This window comes from Orycteropus afer, unplaced genomic scaffold (assembly GCF_000298275.1).
Source record: "Orycteropus afer afer isolate SDZICR_OR568_19922 unplaced genomic scaffold, OryAfe1.0 scaffold00125, whole genome shotgun sequence".
Classification (NCBI taxonomy): domain Eukaryota; kingdom Metazoa; phylum Chordata; class Mammalia; order Tubulidentata; family Orycteropodidae; genus Orycteropus; species Orycteropus afer.
The window spans coordinates 4,359,226-4,378,993 of NW_006921712.1; the positions used below are offsets into that span (position 1 = coordinate 4,359,226).

The 19,768-nt window shown below is 35.6% G+C and overlaps 1 protein-coding gene across 1 annotated transcript in view; it reads left to right on the top strand.

Moving 5' to 3' along the window:
• Positions 1-19,768, top strand: part of ARHGEF10 (Rho guanine nucleotide exchange factor 10) — a 249,456-nt gene that overhangs the window by 101,465 nt on the left and 128,223 nt on the right. The window contains exons 18-20 of the mRNA XM_007944435.1: positions 426-596; positions 2,334-2,479; positions 6,735-6,916. Of these exons, the coding sequence (XP_007942626.1) occupies positions 426-596; positions 2,334-2,479; positions 6,735-6,916 (499 nt within the window). The remainder of the gene's footprint in view (positions 1-425; positions 597-2,333; positions 2,480-6,734; positions 6,917-19,768) is intronic.

Below are 19,768 nucleotides of genomic sequence, written 5' to 3' on the forward strand. Positions count from 1 at the left end.
ACTATGCTAGCAGAGTTCCTATGGGTCCATTAGTCTGACTCAAATATAGAAAAACAATTTGTCTTCTTGCACATAGTTACAGAGAACAAACCATTTCTATGATTGTGGCATGTTAGTATTTATAGTGTCCTTTGTTATAAAATGCTAGCTTTTTTCCTGTTAAGAATGCCATTGAATAAGTCAATTTTGTTTTTGCAAAAGGAGGTCTTCAAATGTTCAGCCAAATCATGATTCACATAGTTTTGTATCCTTTCCAAAGTGTCTGATTTATTTTTCACTAGAAGTAACTGATGTCATTGCCATCTTTCCAGTTGTCTGTTTTCGAATGATGTAATTGTTTGAGACTAAAAGTTTGCATGTGATAACTGCCTACGTCCCTCAATATCCAAAATCACACTTCCACCATTTTACCTTGTTTCTCAAAGGATATGTTGAAGAATACATCTAAGGGACATCCTGACAGGCTTCCTCTTCAGATGGCGCTTACAGAGCTTGAAACATTAGCAGAGAAATTAAATGAAAGGAAAAGAGATGCTGATCAACGCTGTGAAATTAAACAAATAGCAAAAGCCATAAATGAAAGATACCTAAACAAGGTTGAGAGAGATTTTTTTCAATTCTATGGTGACTTAATTTTGTTTTATATTAATCAACCATCACTATTTGAGCCATTTATTACTAACTTTTTTTAATAAATAAAAAATATAGTATACTGTTAATAATTCTCATAAAATTGTATAGAGATTAATGGAGAGCTTCAGGTAGTTCATAATCTGAATATTGCATGAAAGCCTTTATTTCTCTGTTAGTATGTGCATGTTTTCACAAAAGAGGTTCACAGATTCATTAGATTCTTAAATGGATGGCACCTCAGAAAGGTTGAGAACAACTTTCTTAGCTTAATTTTACTTCCAAAATGCAGTATTTCATTTTAGATAATAATAATAAAAGCTCAAAATAATTACACATATTTTTATTTCTACTCATCTGTGCTTGGGCAAAGCTATGTTTATCATGAAAAAATGATGCATAACACAGTATGGAAATAGTTCATTTGCAAGGCTGTGGTGCAGCTTTATATTTACAAAATAATTTCCCTGCAATAACAATTTCATTTTATATAGGCTTTTGCCATATTTATTTAAGATCCTGACCCATGGAAAGATCTTATTTTGTATGAGCAGTATTAAATAATTATACATGATGTTTAGTGTTGCTAAAATCACCTTTTGTTTTTGTCGGTGGGGATAATTTCCTACCGTATATCGCCACGTAGTAATTTAACTATGAGAGCTTCATAGTAATACCATTTTAAGCCACAGCTTTTAGCTTTCTGTGAATCTCCAAATGATTTTTGTAGCAATTTTTTAAGCAGAAAATTATATTAAATTATATTCTTGATGTCACTGATAAGTTATTCAAAATAATGCATGCACATAATGTTTAAATACCCATCTCATATAAAGTAACCACTATATAGTACATAAAAAGTAGTGATGCATTACTTAGAGTACATAAATATGTATGTACATGGCTTCATTATTCCTAAGAGCATGTCAAGAAAACTTAAACTGTGAGAATGGTGTCTGCATTGCTTGGAGCTAGACAGCTTATGTAGACTTAGGATCAGAGGCCTTAAAGATCATCTGAGCTAAGAATTCTAAATTTTATATTTGGCTGATGTGTTTAATAGGTATTTCTTCTCTATGACTTTAATCACTAATTACTATAAAGGATCTTTTCAAAGCTCTAATGATATTTTGTTTGTCTCCTTGAAATAAAATACAGTATACCATAAAAAGTTAAAATTTTAATTATACTAGCTTTTGGTAAAAGTAAAATTAACAAAAATAATTTTCACTTATAAAGATTTCTAATTGATGCGTTGTTACAAAAAACAGAATGACTAACCATGGAATGAAAGTTTGTAGTGAAGAAGGCAAAACTTCAAAGAAGTCATTTTTAAGAGCGATATTATGTTAAATAATAGGTAAAACTAATGAAGCTCTTCTGTGATCAATCAGTTGTTTTAGCGATAGAAATTGTGTTAAGGAGAAACTATGATTTTATTCACTGTTTAGTATAACTGCCAGCATTGATGTTTGTAAGACATTCAGTAAATTAAAAAAAGTCACTTTCTAAACTTCAATCTTATGTACATAATTGAAGTGAGTAAGAGTAGAAGAGTGAGTGGGAATATGTGGATTATCTTTAAAGAAAAAAACCTGTGAAATGTTAACACTATAGAGTCATATGTTTTGCAACAATCATTTTTTTCTCTCTTGGTAAAAGCAATATTAGTAACTTTGTCAAGTGTTATTTTGAATATTCAGCTTCTCAGCAGTGGAAATAGATACCTCATTCGATCTGATGATATGATAGAAACAGTTTACAATGACAGAGGAGAAATTATTAAAACCAAAGAACGTCGGATCTTCATGTTAAATGATGTATTAATGTGTGCTACAGTTAGTGCACGGTAAGAAAACATTTTATTCATATGTTAGATTTAAATTACACTGTTACATGTGTCTAAGAATAAGTGAAGAATGTCATTATTTTCTCATTCTAACTGAACTGATCTGTACACCAAAGCTTAATCATTTAGTTCTGTGATTACGGGAAACCTTAAAATAAATAATCTTATTTTTAAATATATTCACTGAAAATCCCCATGTCAATGTCGTTAGAAATTAGAAACATGTAGAGGAATATTTATTTTTTAGACAAGGCTAATGTTAAATTTAGAAAGTAAATTGACTCTTTTATCACCCTCTGGTAGCATAGTGCCTATGGCACTTGACTGCTAACCAGAAGGCTGGCAGTTCAAACCCACCAGCCACTCCTCCGAAGGAAGGTTGGGCAATCTACTTCCATAGTGATACCGCCTCGGAAACCCAAGGAGTGGTCACTATGAGTCAGGGCCGACTCAACGGCACATAACAACAACAACGAATAATAATAATTTTGCATTTATTTATTTACCTTGTTCATTTTTCAGTTTCTTTCATGTTAGCTACTTCTCTATCAATACATTTTTTAAAAATACATTTTTGCTCTATGTTTTTCCTATGTAATTAGATTTGTGGTTGTTGTTATGTGCTGTCGAGTCGGACCCAACTCATAGCGACCCCTCCTTGGGTTTCCGAGGCAGTAGCACTACAGAAGTAGATCACTGCATCTTCCTTCCAAGGAGTGGCTGGTGGGTTTGAATCGCCAGACTTCTGGTTAGCAGTCTAGTGCCTTAGGCACTATGTTACCAGAGCTCCTATAATTAGATGTAGCATATTCATATTTAGTGTAAACCAAGAAAATTAGTAGCATTTTAACCTACTTTTTCTATCTTAATTTTTTCATTTAAAATAATCTTGCATGAGAACTGTTCTCCAGTAGTAGAATAATAATGTATGCTGAGGATAGTTGAGAACTTAAAAGCTCTTCAAGTATAGGAAGATTAGAAGGAAATTATTATAAAAATGAGTACAGTACTTGGTGCTATATAAAGTAATACAAGAAAAAGTAGTGTCCAGGAGCCAGTTCATAAAAGCTTGTGAGAATTAACTGTTAAATTTCCAGGTATTTTGGAGCTGGTTGCTAAGCCATTGGGCTTCAGATCATCCATGATGAGAGTATTTATTCCATGAAAACTAGCAAATGCTCTAAGTCAAGGCTCTCTTCTCCCATAAGAACCAGTTGTTTAACATTTATTAGCACAACACTGAGCATGACAATTTTCATGCCAAACATCCTCATTAAGGAGTGTTGGTAGGGCAACAATTAATCATTCAGCTGCTAACTGAAAAGTTGAAGCTTCAAATCCACCAGTTGCTCCACAGGAGAAAAGACCTGGCAATCTGCTACCATAAAAATGTCCAGCTTAGGAAACCCTATGGGGAAGTTATACTCTGTCCTATAGAGTTGCTATGAGTCAGAACTGACTTAACGTCATGTAACAACATCATCCTCATTTACTATCAAATACATGTTTCCCACCTTCCTCACCATTACTATAGAGTCTGAGGCAGTGAAGCAGTATGGATTAATATTTAAGAGGTCACCTTATGGAGTCAGACTTCTTAGAGTTGTATTCCAGCTCAACTTCCTTATAACATTGAAAAATTACCCACTCTAAGCCTTAGACTCCTCATCTGTAAAATAAGAATGGTAATAATTAAAATAATAATGATAAGGATGATAATGGTATCATGTTGTTGTTGTTATGTGCCCTCAAGTCGGACTTAACTCATAGCGACCCCTCCTTGGGTTTCTGAGGTGGTATCACTACGGAAGTAGAATGGTATCATAGAGTTGTAAAAATTAAAGTGAGAAAACTCATTAAAACTGTTAGCATAGTGCCTGGCACATAGTACTGTCAGTAATTATCATATTTTATTATGTTGTTCTCATATTGTTGTGGCTACAAAGTAAGTCTGAGTAATACAGTTTTAATCATGTCCTCCTTTTGTAAAGAATTCTTTTTGTTTCACTCATATTAATGTCTTGGGCTCTATTGTTGAATTTACCTTTGCCACACATTAACCTCTGACAGTCTGTATTCATAACTCTGTAGCTTTCCTCAAGTAGAAAAAAGCCATTCAGATTCTTGCTTTGGAGATAGAGCTGACTTAGTGAAGCTGTGAAAGGACATAACTTAAGATTTACCCAATTTGGATGTGTTGGAATAGTTTATAGGTTTTTAGAATCATTAGAATTAAGAATAGCACATTTATGCATCTGTTTTTCTCTGCTTTCATAAGGTGAGACTTTGTCTCACTTACTTTGTCATGTTATCAGAAGGTACCATTCCCTGGAGAAGGATGTCATGCTTGGTAAGGTGGAGAGTCAACAAAGGAGGGAAAGGCCCTCAACAACTTTTGTTTTCATTCTTAATATTTCTCAAAAAGTAGGAGGAGAACCAGTGCATCAAAAACACTGCAATGCTCAGAGAAGGACTAAGAGCTCAGGGGTGATTCTTAACCCTACTAAAGGTCCACTATTAAGGCACTTGACTGTTAACCAGAAGGCTGGTGGTTCAAACCCAACAGCCACTCCTCGGAAGGAAGATGAGGCAATCTACTTCCGTAGTGATACTGCCTCGGAAACCCAAGGAGGGGTTGCTACGAGTCGGGTCTGACTCGACGGCACATAACAACAACAACAAGTAAATTTGAGTGTTTTGGAATTTTACTTATTTTTAAGTTCTTGAGTTGACAGAATGGGTAAGCTTTCAAAGAGAATAAGAATTGATCCTTTCAAAGTAAGGGAGCTCTGATGGTTCAGTGTTATGAGCTTGACTGCTAACAGAAAGGTTAGCAGTTAGAACCCACCAGCTGCTCCATGAGAGGAAAGACCTGGCAATCTGCTTAGCTGTGTTTACTATTAGGAGTATTTCTTAAAATAATACTTCCCTGCCTTCTAGCATAGATTCCATGTTTTGAAAGATCTTTTTACAAAGTGAAATAATGAGTAACAGCTCATTTACCCATCCATGTTTTATCAGCGGTTTTCAGTGATACTGACTTAAGGTGGTAAGATGATGGTCTTCCTTAAGGTAATGGAATAAGGATATATTTTGTTAGGCTAAAATGTTAAAATTTTCCCTCACAGCCCTGTTTCAGCCACTGAGGACATCAAAAGTCCCAAATTTCCTTTATAGGAATAATAAGGTTTGAACACAAGGAATGAAACTTTTGGTGAGAATTCATGGTCATCTGTACCTTTTTTAAAAATGTAAGGCACACCAAATCATAGAATACACAATCTGTTTTCCTTCTGATCAGTATCTGAATTGTGCTTCCTCTTCCTTTTCCATATGGACTAGAAGTTGAAGAGGAAAGTGGTATTGTCTAAAATCAGAGGGAAATTGGATAGCTTAGGTGTGAGATGGCTCCCAGTAAGTCAGGTACTTCAGTTTAAGGCACAGCATCAAACATTTTTATAATTCTTATCTGCATTTTGATTGTTAAAAGTACATCTTGAGTGAAAGCAAAAACACAATTTTCACCAGATGTCAGAGTAATGGTTACTGCTTGAAGGATGGGTTTTCATGGGCACACAGAGAACTACAGGGTGCTAGCAGTGTTACAGTTCATGAACTGGGTGGGTGGTAATTATACAGATGTTTACTTAGTATTTGTTCATTAGACTTCACATGTGTGTTTTAGGTATTTCTCTGCATATATGTTGTATTTTATGATAAAAGAAAATAATGTGGTCTTTTTTTTGTCCACTTAATTTCTATATACTCAATAAAATACTTTAATGATGGAGTATAGTAGTCTAACTTATTCTATTTAAATGGTTTTAACATAATCAGATATGAATAAAGAACGTATTTTAGAGTTAACTCATGTAAAACAATCAGAGTATTTCTTATCCACATAGGAGATTTTATCTGCTAACAGTCTTCTCAGAATATTTCAGAATCTTTGGTTGGATAGTCATCATAAATGTCCACCTTATCCCTTTTAAACGTTTATGGAAAACCTTAAAGCTTTCTGGGAAATACACTATTTCACCGTTCTCCCCTGTTTTCTGGATTAAAGAGTTAAAATAGTTCCCATTCTTTCTCTAATTGGAGACCTCATGTAGAAGAACCATGTAGTAACTATTCATAAGAAAGTCAGAAACACTATAATTTAACAGTTTAAATGTTTCTCACTTGAATATTTTTAGGGATAAAAAATACTATAACATAATCATATAATCAAATAAAAATATTTTGTTTGTTTCAGCACCTCTCATGAAAGTAATGCTATAATAACAACCAGCCAAAGGTATTTATTAAAATGGAGTGTTCCTCTTGGACATGTAGAAGTAATAGAATATGGCAATAATGAAGGTGCAGGAGAAAACAGCAGATATCCCCAAGTGCACTCACCGGAAAGCCTGGTGGTTGTTGCTAATGCTAAGCCAAGTAAGTGACACTGTTATTAATGTTTTGGCAAATTGTTAGGTCAGAGTAATCTCTGCCATAATTGAACTCTACTTCCTCAACTTCTAATACTAAAACAGTAAATGTGTCGGGGTAATGCAGTCTTTACAATCGATATTTTATATTGTCTGATAACCATTAACATGGCTAAATCATTTACTGATCTTTGAACTTGTTTCTCCAGTTGCTATTCCTTGTGGTGGTTTATGGTTAAATACTGTGACATTTGGAATTGTATTCTGTCTTTTCAGTTTTGATTTGTGCTCTGCATTTCTCACTAAGCTGATTAGCTCATGTCTTTTTGGTGTGCATTGAAATGATGCATAGGAAGTCCTAGAGGTTTTAGACCTTGGTTATTTGGCTCAGTTCTGTTGCTAACTTGCTTATAATGTCGAGTCAGCTATTTGAATTTCTCTTTTCTTTAGTTTCTTTTGGAGGTAGTATTTATTCTATTAACTTCACAAAGTGAAATGAGAGAAAGATGTCAAGATACTTTGGAAATATTTTTACAGTTACATAATACTTATGAGTATTATTAGTAAATGTTCAGATTGTAGATTTTAGCTTAGTGTGATAATCATTACCATCTCTTCTTTCTGTCTTTTTTTTTTTTTTTTTAAATCCAAAGAAAAACTGGCTAAGTTTTACTTGCTCTCTGGCCATTGAGCTTGTGTTTTGGAGCAATTCAATACAGTGAATGAGGATTTTAATAAATCTTTTTGCATATCAAATGAACATTAACCTTACAGATTATTTCACTTCTAACATATTCAGAAGCAAAAAAGGCAACTTCTGTAGAATTTAAATTGTCTCGGTTAATATGCACACTAACCTGGATTTACAGGAACACAACATAGTGAATTTTTGTCTAATTTGCTATGAGATCTCTTATTTTTCTTATTTCCTTAGTGTGAGTAGTCATTCAGTTTGATAATCTGCCAGATAGAATACTTCCTTAAGCATATGCTTACAATTCTAAACTTTTGAATTGCTGACTACTAAATCATATTCCTGTTTAAAATAATAATGTGTGAAACCTCTCAACTAAAACCAAAATACTAAGCTGTATCCCAGATATTCAAATGTAGTGTGCACTGAAGAGTAATGTGGAGAGGGAAAAAGGAGAGGGAGGAAGGGAGAAATATAAAGGTAAGGGTGGGAGGGGTGGAGAGAAATGATTGTCAAATTGATACCTTTCATTAAAATCCTACTTAAGAACAATGGGGTGTCTTATTCATTAAAATTTAAGACTAAATTATTTGAAAATACTGATTTTAAGTCATATTGATGGTTTGATTTTTGTGAGTAGACATGCTTTAATGTATTTTATAATGCCAACAATATTAAATGTATTTATAATTAGGAGTGCCTTACTGTGTTCAAATAGCTAAAGATGACTTTAATCCATAAAATAAGTACTGTGTAGTACACACAATATTACATTTTCTTATTCATATTTTTATTTATGGCTTATACTGAACTAATGTAGAAATAAGATTAGAATCATTAACAGTATTAAAAAAAACATAACGCAGGATGAATAAATCAATTTTTATAACATCATATGGAAGAAATAACCTGAGTAAGTTTATTACTGCATTTGAATCCTAAATTTTGCTTTGAATTCCCATTAGCTGTGGCAAAAGAATATACATTGGATATACAATCATTCATTTTGTCTATTAAAATAAAATATATCACTTGGTGAATGAATGCTTTTCTTCACACTGAATTCAATACAAATTTGTTGTAGTATCCTAAGTAAAGGGACTTTTGGAAAATATTTGAAAAGATATATGGTTATGTTTAGCACTTGTGCAGTGATTTTTGTTTTATTATGCTTCTAATTAAAAACTAGGGAGTTCTGGTGGTGTAGTTCCTAGGCACTTGACTGCAAACCAGAAGGTTGGTGGTTCAAACCCACCAGCCACTCCTCAGAAGGAAGATTGGGCAATCTATTTCTGTAATGATACTGCCTCAGAAACCCAAGGAGGGGTCACTGTGAGTCAGAGACAACTCGACGGCACATAACAACAACAACAACAATAAAAAACTAAGGACATAATTTCTGTAAAAGGAGTTTTCCTGGAAGCATCTTTTTTGCAATGCCTTAAACAGAGAATTCAAGTGAAAAACTTTGTTCAGCCATCAATAGCGAGTCATTCTACATATTCTGTGCAGAATCCATACCTTGGGCGTAATGTATCTAATCTTCATTTGCCTTTGATAGTAGAGTTCAACATCACTGAGTGTGATCTATTACTGTAATGTCCTGTATTTTAAGAAATTAGATTCTGACCATTTAATGAGTGAAAGTAGTATGAATTCTTGTCTTGTGAATTTTACCCATCTTTATGACTTTGTGCCTGATATGCAATAGGTATTCAATAAAATTTATTAGATGAAGGGAAAGAAAAAATGAGATCACCAGTCACTATTAAATTCTTAATTAAACTTTATCTATCTAAATAGATCTTTTCTAGACCAATCACTCTTCTGGTAATCCAAAAACAAATAAGGAAATGAATAAGGCATAGACTGTACTATCCTCATAGGGAAGGAGACAGACTTATTAATACACTAATACAACCCAATGTAATACATTCCATAATCGAAACAAAGGCAGAATACTTTGGCAGCTCAAAAGGAGGTGATATTCTTAGAGAAGATGCCTTTTAAATTTGGTTTTGAAGAGTGACTGGGGTTTTAATAGATGGAAAATACTGATTAATTAAGTCACATTCATTCATTCACTTTAGTTAATCTTTATTGATCAACTAACTACTCAGGGCTGCTTTTCTTGGGATGGCTCTATATTAAGGCTGGGGCTGAGGCAGGAGGGCCGGAGACTCAGAGGCTGCTTTTTGCTTGGGAGCAGCTCTATTTTAAGGCCAGGGCCCAAGATATGTGGCACAGGGCTTGGGGGCTGCTTTTGCTTGGGGGAGGCTCTATTTTACGACCAGGGCTGAGGTAGGCAGGAACAGACGGGTTAGGAACAACTAAGGGAGATGAACTTGTCTGTCAGTTTGTCATCCTGTGGTGGCTTAAGTGTTGCTGTGAGGCTGAAGGTTATGCTACCAGTGTTTCAAATCCAGCAGATTACCCATGGTGGATAGGTTCAGCAGAGCTTTTGGGCTTAGACAGAAGAAGGAAAAAACCATCCACTTCTCAAACAACTGGCCAGTGAAAACCTTATGAATAGCAGTGAAACGCTGCCTGACGTATTACTGGAAAACTTTATGAATAGCCCTGAAACATTGTCTGATATAGTGCTGGAAGATGAACCCTTTATGCTGGAAGGCACTTAAAACTTGAGGAAGAGCTGACTCCTCAGAGTAGAGATGACCTTAATGATATTGATAGAGTAAAATTTTCAGGACCTCCATTGGCTGATGTGGCATGACTCAAAATGAGTAGAAACAGACACAAGTATCCATTAATAATTGGATCATGAAATGAAAGAAGTATGAATCTAGGAAAATTGGAAGCTGTCAGAAATGAAATGGAATGCATAAAGATCGATATCCTAGGTGTTAGTGAGCTGAAATGGACTGGTTTTGGACAATTTGAATCAGACAACCATATGATCTACTATGTCGGGAATGACAAATTGAAGAGGAATGGTGTGGCATTCATTATCATAAAGACTGTTTCAAGATCTGTCCTGAAGTACAATGCTGTCAGTGATAGGGCAATATCCATACACCTACAAAGAGGACCAGTTACTACTTGTTGTTGTTGTTTGCCGTCGAGTCTACTATTATTCAAATATATGCACCAATCACCAAAGCCAAAGGTGAGGAAATGGAAGATTTCTACCAACTTCTGCAGTCTTGAAATTGACCGAACATGCAATCAAGATATGTTGATATGACTGGTGACTGGGATGCAAAATTTGGAAACAATGAAGAGTTACAGGTAGTTGGAAAATAGTCTTGGTGATAGAAATAATGCTGGAGATTGCATGATAGAATTTTGCAAGACCAAAGACTTACTCATTGCAAATACCTTTTTTCAACAACATAAGCGATGGCTATACACATGCATCTAAACCAGATGGGATACAAATGAATCAGATTGACTACATCTGTGGCAACAGGCTATGGAGAAGTTCAATATCTTCAGCCAAAACAAGACCAGCAGCTGATTGTGGAACACGTCATCAACTACTCATATGCACATTCAAATTGAAGTTGAAGACAATTAAAACAAGTCCACAAGAGCCAAAATATGATGTTGATAATATCCCTCCTGAATTTAGAGATCATCTAAAGAATAGATTTGATGCACTGAACACCAGTGACCAAAAACTAGAGGAATTGTGGGATGACATCAAGAACATCATCCATGAAGAAAGCAAGAAGCAATTAAAAAGACAAGAAAGGAAGAAAGGGTGAAAATGGATGTCAGAGTAAACTCTGAAACTTGCCCTTGAATGGAGAGTAGCTAAAGCCAATGGAAGAAATGACAAGATAAAAGAGCTGAACAGAAGATTTCAAAGAGCAGTTCGAGCAGACAAAGCCAATTACTATGTGCAAAGACATGGAGTTAGAAAACTAAAAGGGAAGAACACACTTGACATTTCTCAAGCTGAAAGAACTGAAGAAAAAATTCAAGCCTAGAGTTACACAATCTTGAAAGATTCTATGGGCAAAATATTGAATGATGCAGGAAGCATCAAAAGAAGATGGAAGGAATACACAGAGTCACTATACCAAAATGAATAGGTCAATGTTCATCCATTTCAGGAGGTGGCATATGATCAAGAACCAGTGGTATTGAAAGAAGAAGTTGAAGCTGTACTGAAGGAATTGGCAAAGAACAAGGCTCCAGGAATTGGTGGAATACTCAATGAGATGTTTCAACAAATGGATGTTCCATTGGAGGCACTCATTTGGCTATGCCAAGAGGTTTGAAAGGCTACCTGCCTAACTGACTGGAAGAGATCCGTATTTGTACCCATTCCAAAGAAAAGTAATCCCACAGAATGTGGAAATTATTGAACAATATCATTAATATCGCATGCAAGTAAAATCTTGCTGAAGGTAATTCAAAAACAGTTGCAGTGCTATATTGACAGAGAGCATCCAGAAATGCAAGCTGGATTCAGAAGAGGATGTTGAACAAGGGATATCATTGCTGATGTCAGATGGACCTTAGCTGAAAGCAAAGAATACCAGAAAGATGTTTACTTATGTTTTCTTGAGTACGGAAAAGCATTCGATTATGTGGGTCATAAAAAATTATGGATAACCTTGAGAAGAATGGGAGTTCCAGAACACTTGATTATACTCATGAGGAACCTGTAGATAGATCAGGAGGCTGTCTTTTGTAAAGAACAAGGGGATACTGCATGGTTCAAAATCAAGAAGGGAGTGCATCAATGTTGTATCCTTTCACCATACTTATTCAGTTTGTATGCTGAGCAAATAATCTGAGATGTTGATTATATGAAGAGGAATGTAGCATCTGGACTGGAGGAAGACTCTTCAACAATCTGCAGTACATAGATGACACAATTTTGCTTGCTCAAAATGAGGATTACTTGAAACACTTACTGATGAAGATTAAAGACTACACTCTGCAGATGGATTACACCTCAATATAAAGAAGACAAAAAAACCTCACAACTGGTCCAATAAACAGCTTCATGATAAATGGAGAAAAGGATGAAGTTGTCAGGGAGTTCATATTACTTGGTTCTACAATTAACACCAATGGAAGCAGCAGTCAAGACATCCAATGATGTATTGCATCGGCAATATCTGCTGCAAAAGATCTCTTTCAAATGATGAAGAGCAAAGATGTCTCCTTGAAGACTCAGGTGTGCCTAACCCAGGCCATAGTATTTCCAATCACCTCTTATGCATGTGAGAGCTGGACAATGAATAAGAAAGACTGAAGAAGAATTCATGCTTTTGAGTTGTGATGTTGGAGAAGAATGTTGAGTTCCAGGACTGCTAAAAGGACTAACAAATCTGTCCTAGAAGAAGTGCAGCTGCAATGCTCCTTGGAAGCAAGAATGGCCAGACTTCATCTCACCTGCTTTGGTCATGTTGTCAGAAGGAACCATTCCCTGGAGAAGGATGTCATACTTGGTAAAGTAGAAGGTCAACAAAGAAGGGGAAGACCCTCAACAAGATGGATTGACACATTGGCTGCCACAATGGGCTCAGCAGGGATATTGAGGCTGGTACAGGACCAGGTAGTGTTTCGTTCTGCTGTGCGTAGCATCACTGTGAGTGGAGAGGACTCGACAGCACATAACAACAACAACAACAACAACAACAAACTGCTATTTGGAATGTTGAATGAGAGTGTTAAAGGGCATATATGTTCCAGGAATGGTGAATGGTTGTATGACTAGAACCGTGAAAACCCTGGGCCATCCATCTATATCTGGTGGAATGCCTGGCTGTCAAAATCTGAGATCTTGTTCCATCCACAAGTATATAAAACTGTAAAAGGCCCAGAAATTTCCCTGCTTATACTTATTTTCTGATTGCTTAAGACTTCAGTGAATCATTGAGCTCTGGTTTTACAATTAGCAATTATTGCTAAGTTTTTCAAAAGACTCTAAGACTCTTTAAGGAGTATGTTGAATACACTTTTTTTTCCATCTTAATCTTATTATCCTCACAATCTTATGGTTTCAATTATATGTATGGTCAGACCCAAGGAAAGCAAGACCTAGTATCAGAGAAAGAAAACAAAATAATTGCTTGTGTCTTGTAAAGTGTCTGCATTGTGGAATAAAGAAGAGCAAAATGGTTCTTCATGTTCAAATAGTGTTAGCTTCCTGATTAGAAAGAATTAAGATATCTATTCTTCCATTGGATCACCACCAGTTGGAATCCACTTGACGGCAACTAACATTCATTTACCAACTGATATTTATCATTAACTGATTGTGAAAATAAAAGAGTTTAATTGGGCATTGTCTCAGTGCAGCTTTCCAAATGGGAAGAGCTGACAAAGAAGTAGTGTTTTCAACCTACATGTCCTTCAAAATATACTTTGCAGAAACACTGCCAATTCTGGTATTCATTTCCTGAAGTTACTATTTAATAATCTAAAGAATGTTTAACAAAATGGTTCATGACAAAAATAAGTATGACTAGCAAATACTGAGGAGTTTTGTCTATATCTTGAGTCCTTCCAGAATTATAGCCTTCCAAATTTTAAATGTATCATGTAATATGCAACTATTAGTATCCCTTCATCCAGAGTAAAGACAAGTAAAGAAAATCAAAGACACATGGGAACAGTTGATCCAAAGGACTATTATCCATTGACCATGAGAACCTCAGACTATATGACCCTGAGACCAGAAGATCTAGATGGTGGCCAGTACCAATGCCAACCACTCAGAAAGGGATCAATATTGGAAATTCTGGATAAAGTGGGAGAAAAACGTTGACCAAAACTCAGTATCATTAAAAAATAAAAGACCAGGCTTACTGGTCTGATAGAGATTGGTGATTCTGACAGAGTCTGGGCCCAAGACTATGGCCCCAAGTCATCCTTCGGGCCTAGAATTGAACTCACCCCCATGGCTTAACACTCAGCCAAATAATAGACAGGCCTAAGAGCTGAACACCTATACACTGGGGAGATGCACTCCTTAAACAATCAACCATGGGAGATCAGAAGGGCAGGGAGAAAGGTAGGGAGGCAGAAATGCATAGATAAGAAGGACACAGGGAAAGGGTAACCACAGGGAGGAAGTGGGAGGTGAGATGTTACACTGAGGAAATGTAAGCAGTATCGCAAAACAAAATGTGTATATGAACTGTTGAATGTGAGATGAATCCGCTTTGTAAAATTTCACCCAAATCACAATGAAAAAAATAAAAGATACAAAAGCTGCAATGGGGAAAAAAAAGAAAGGAGGAAAAGCTGAGGAGGAAAAATGCAAAAAAAAAAAAGAAAAAGAAAACTGTGAATATCATACTGGAATTGTTCCATATCTAGAACACCCATATCTTAAAAAAGAAAAAAAAAAAAAATGTCAAGGAAACTATTGGCTTACCTCCAATCATTTGAGGGATTAATATTCACATTAAACTAAGGTGTTTGGTAAATTGAAAGAGGTATGGACATCTTTGTCTTTGTCAGGCATTTGCTCATTCATTCAGTTATTCTAAAGACATTTAGTATATTCCACATACTAGGTCTTCCTTCTTCTAGGGGGTAAGATGGATACTCATGGTTTGGCCAGGGTGATGGATGTACTGTTATTAGCACCTGTTTCATCAGGGGTTAATTGGAAACTTCAGCAATTATCTTAGAATCTGAGAGAGTCACTTCCTCAGGCAGGAGATGAGCAGCCTTACATTTAAGTAGCAGCACAATTCTTTAATTTCCTGTGGAGGTTAGTCTTTAGTTTTCTGGAGGGAGCATTTCTATTTCACAACTAGTTAAGGAAGCTGAGGCTGAGAGAGATTTTAGACCCCAAATCTTGTGGGTATTTCCTCTCCAAAACCAAAGACAAAGAAAGAATCTTGGGAATAGTTCAGGAAAAACAAAATATCACCTACAATGGACAACCAATAAGACTAAGCTCTAATTTCTCAGCAGAAACCATACAGGCAAGAAGGCAGTGGGATGGCATATATAAAACATTGAAGTAAAAGAACTTCCAATCAAGAATTATGTATACAACCAAATTGTCCCTCAAATATGGGGGTGAAATCAAGACAGTCTCAGACAAACAGAAATTAAGGGAGTTTGCGAAAACCAGACCAGCCCTACAAGAAATGCTAAACAGAGTCTTTCCAATAGAGAACCCACAACAGAGAACACCAAATTAAAATCAAGATACTTGACACCACCGCCTAGAAACCAAATCAGAAAAAGGCTCTCAAAATAAGCTCATAAGAAATGTACATAGAGAAATAAAGGAGTCAGTCTGCTGACAACAGCAACAAAGCAAATAGAGGGAATAAAAGTTTTAATGACAAAACTTCCAAAAGGAGAGGAAGACAGGACTATGTCTTTATAGAAGAGACTGTTCCAAACTTAGGGAGTATAAGTATGTACTTCAGGGTAACTAAAAAGATAACTGACAATCCTTCTAAGCAAATTCAGAAAAAAGAAAAACATAAGAGCTTAATAAGCACAAAACCAACAATAATGAAGAAAAGAGAAAAAAACACTTGATAACACAATGAAGTCAGCACAGAAAAATAGTTAGGACAAGGAATTCACCAACCACACAACAAAAAACACAATAGAATGACAGCAATAAATTCATACCTATCACTAATTTCACTTAATGTGAATGGAATAAATGCACCAGTCAAGAGAAAGAGAGTGGCAGGTTGGATGAGAAAAGAAGACCCACCGATATGCTGCATACAAGAGACCTACTTTAGACACAAAGACAAAAAATAAGTTAAAAATTGAAAGGTGGAAAAAAATATACCGAGCTAATGATAACCAAAAAAGACCAGGAGTGACAATATTAATTTCCAGTAAAATAGACTTAAAGGTGAAAAACAGCATAAGGGACAAAGGAGGACACTATATGATGCTAAAAGGGTCAAATGCCTAAGAAGACATTACAGTAAATATCTATGCATCCAATGAAAAAGCTCCAAAATACATAAAGAAAATATTAACTGAGTTGAAAGGAAAAATAGGTAACTCTGCATTAGAAGTAGGAGACTTTAACACAACATTTTAAGGAGGGACAGAATAACTGGAAAAACTCAACAAAGATACAGAAGAACTCAACAACATAATCAACCAACTTGACCTCATAGACACATACAGAGCACTCCATCCAGCAAAAACACAATACGCATTCCTCTCCAGTGCACATGGATCATTCTCCAGAATATACTGTATGTTAGGACACAAAACAAGCCTCAATAATTTAAAAAACATTGAAATACTACAAAGCATCTTCTCAGATCACAATGTCGTAAAATTAGAAATCAATAATAGGAGGACCATAGGGAAAGCAAATATGTGGAAACTGAATAATACACTGCTCAAAAATTACTGGATACAGAAGAAATAAAAGATGAAATTAAAAAAAAAAATCCTGGAAACAAATGAGAATGAAGATACAACTTACAAAAACCTATGAGACACAGTGAAAGCAGTACTCAGAGGTTGATTTAAAGCAAAAAATGCACACATCAAAAAAGTGGCAAGAATCAAAATAACACTTTAACTCAACAACTCCAACAATTAGAAAGAGAGCAACAAAAGAAACCTGTAGTATCCAGAGTAAGGAAATAATAAGGATCAGAGCAGAAATAATCGAAGCAGAAAACAAAACAACAAAAAAAAATTAACAAAACAAGAAGCTGGTTATTCGAAAAGATTAACAATTTTTTAAAAATTGACAAAACCACTGGCAAATTTAACAAAGGGAAAGAACAGGAAGATGCAAATAAATAATAAATGATAAAAAGGCGACATCACAATAGAACTAACTGAAATAAAGATAATAAAAGAATATTATGAAGAACTGTACTCCAACAGATTTGAGAACTTAGAAGAGATGGGCAAGTTTTTAGAAACACAAGACCTACCTAAACTATCCCAGTCAAAGATAGAATACTTGAACAGACCCATAACAAAAGAAAGAAGTGAGCAGGTCATAAAAAATTCCCCACACAAAAAAGTCCTGGCCCAGGCGGCTTCACTGGAGAATTCTACCAAACGTTCAGGTAAGAGTTGACACCTGCACTACTCAAACTGTTTCAGAACATAGAAAAAGATGGAATACTCCCAAATTCATTCTATGTAGCAAGCATAACACTGATACCAAAACCAGGGAAAGCACCACTGAAAAGGAAAACTACAGACCAATGTCCCTCACAAATATAGATGCAAAAATCTTCAACAGAATCCAACAACATATCTAAAAAATAACACAGCATGACCAAGTGGGATTCATACCAGGTATGCAAGGATGGTTCAACATTAGAAAAACAATCAATGTAATCCACCACATAAGCAAAAGAAAAGAACCATATGATCACATCAATTGATGCAGAAAAGGCACTCAACAAAATCCAATACCCATTCCTCTTCAAAGCTCTCAGTAAAATAGGGATAGAAAGGAATATCCTCAACATAGTAAAGGGCATATATGCAAAGCTAACAGCCAACAGTATTTTTAACAGAGAAAGACTCAGAGCATTCCCTTTGCATACACAAACCAGACAAGGATGCCCTCTATTACCACTTCTATTCAACATTATATTGGAAGTCCTAGACAGCACAATAAAGCAAGAAAGAGAAATAAAAGGCATCTGGATTGGCAAAGAGGAAGTAAAGCTATCTCTATTTGCAGATGGCATTATCCAATACATAGAAAACCTAAGAGACTCAGCAAAAAAATTACGAGAACTAATAGAAAGGTTCAGCAAAGGGGCAAAAGACAAGATCAACATAAAAAATCAGTTGAATTCCTCTACACTAACAAAGAGGCCTCTGAGAAGGAAATAAGGAAAACAATACCATTTACAATAGCTACTAAAAAGATGAAATACTTAGGAATAAATCTTACCAGGAACACAAAAGACCTATAGAAAGAAAACTACAAACCACTACTGCAAGAAAGTAAAAGGGATCTACATAATTGGAAGAACATGGAAGTTCATGGGTAGGAAGACTGAATATTGTGAAATGTCAATACTACCCAAAGCAGGGAGCTCTGGTAGCATAGTGCCTAAGGCACTTGACCACTAACCAGAAGGCTGGCGGTTCAAACCCACCAGCCACTCCTTGGAAGGAAGATAGGGCAATCTACTTCTGTAGTGATACAGCCTCGGCAACCCAAGGAGGGGTCGCTATGAGTTGGGTCCGATTTGAGGGCACATAACAACAACAACAACACCCAAAGCAATTATACATTCAATGCAATCCCAATCCAGATTCCATCAACATTTTTTAAGGACATGGGAGAAACAATCTCTAAATTCGTATGGAAAGGAAAGAGGCCTCAGAGAAGCAAAGTACTGCTGAAGAAGAAAAATAAAGTAGTAGGTCTCACACTCTCAGACTGCAAAACCTAGTATACAGCCACAGTAGTCAAAACAGCATGATATTGGTACAGTGATAGAAAGATAGACCAATGGGACAGAATCAAAAATTCAGAAATAGAGCCATCCATCTATGGACAGCTGATCTTTGACAAAGGCCCAAAACCCATTAAATGGGGGAAAGATAGACTCTTTAACAAATAGTGGTTCCAAATTGGATATCCACTTGTAGAAAAATGAAACAAGACCCATATTTCACCCCATACACAAAAATGAACTCAAGTTGGATCAAAGACTTAAATGTAAAACCCAAAACTATAAAGCTCATCAAAGTTAAAATTGGGGCAAATCTAGGGGCTCTAACTTATGGCATCACATAACCCAAAATGCATGGGCAGCAGAAGAGAAACTAGATGACTGGGACCTTTTAAAAATTAAATTCTTATGTGCATCTAAAGACTTCTGCAGAAAGGTAAAAAGAGAACTTACAGATTGGGAAAAAATATTTGGCTATGACATATCTGACAAGAGACTCATCTCCAAAATTTATAGAAAATTTCAGCATCTCAACACCAAAAAGACAAACAACCCAATTCAGAAATGGGCAGAGGAAATGAACAGACACTTCACTAAAGAGGATATGCAGGTGGCTAAAATACATGTGAAGAAGTGTTCACGATCATTAGCCATTGAGATGCAAATCAAAACAATGAGATATTGTCTCACCCCAGCAATAATAGCAAAGTTCAACAAGACAAAATAACAAATGCTGGTGAGGCTGTGGAGAGATTGGAACTCTCATACACTGCTGATGGGATTGCAAAAGGGT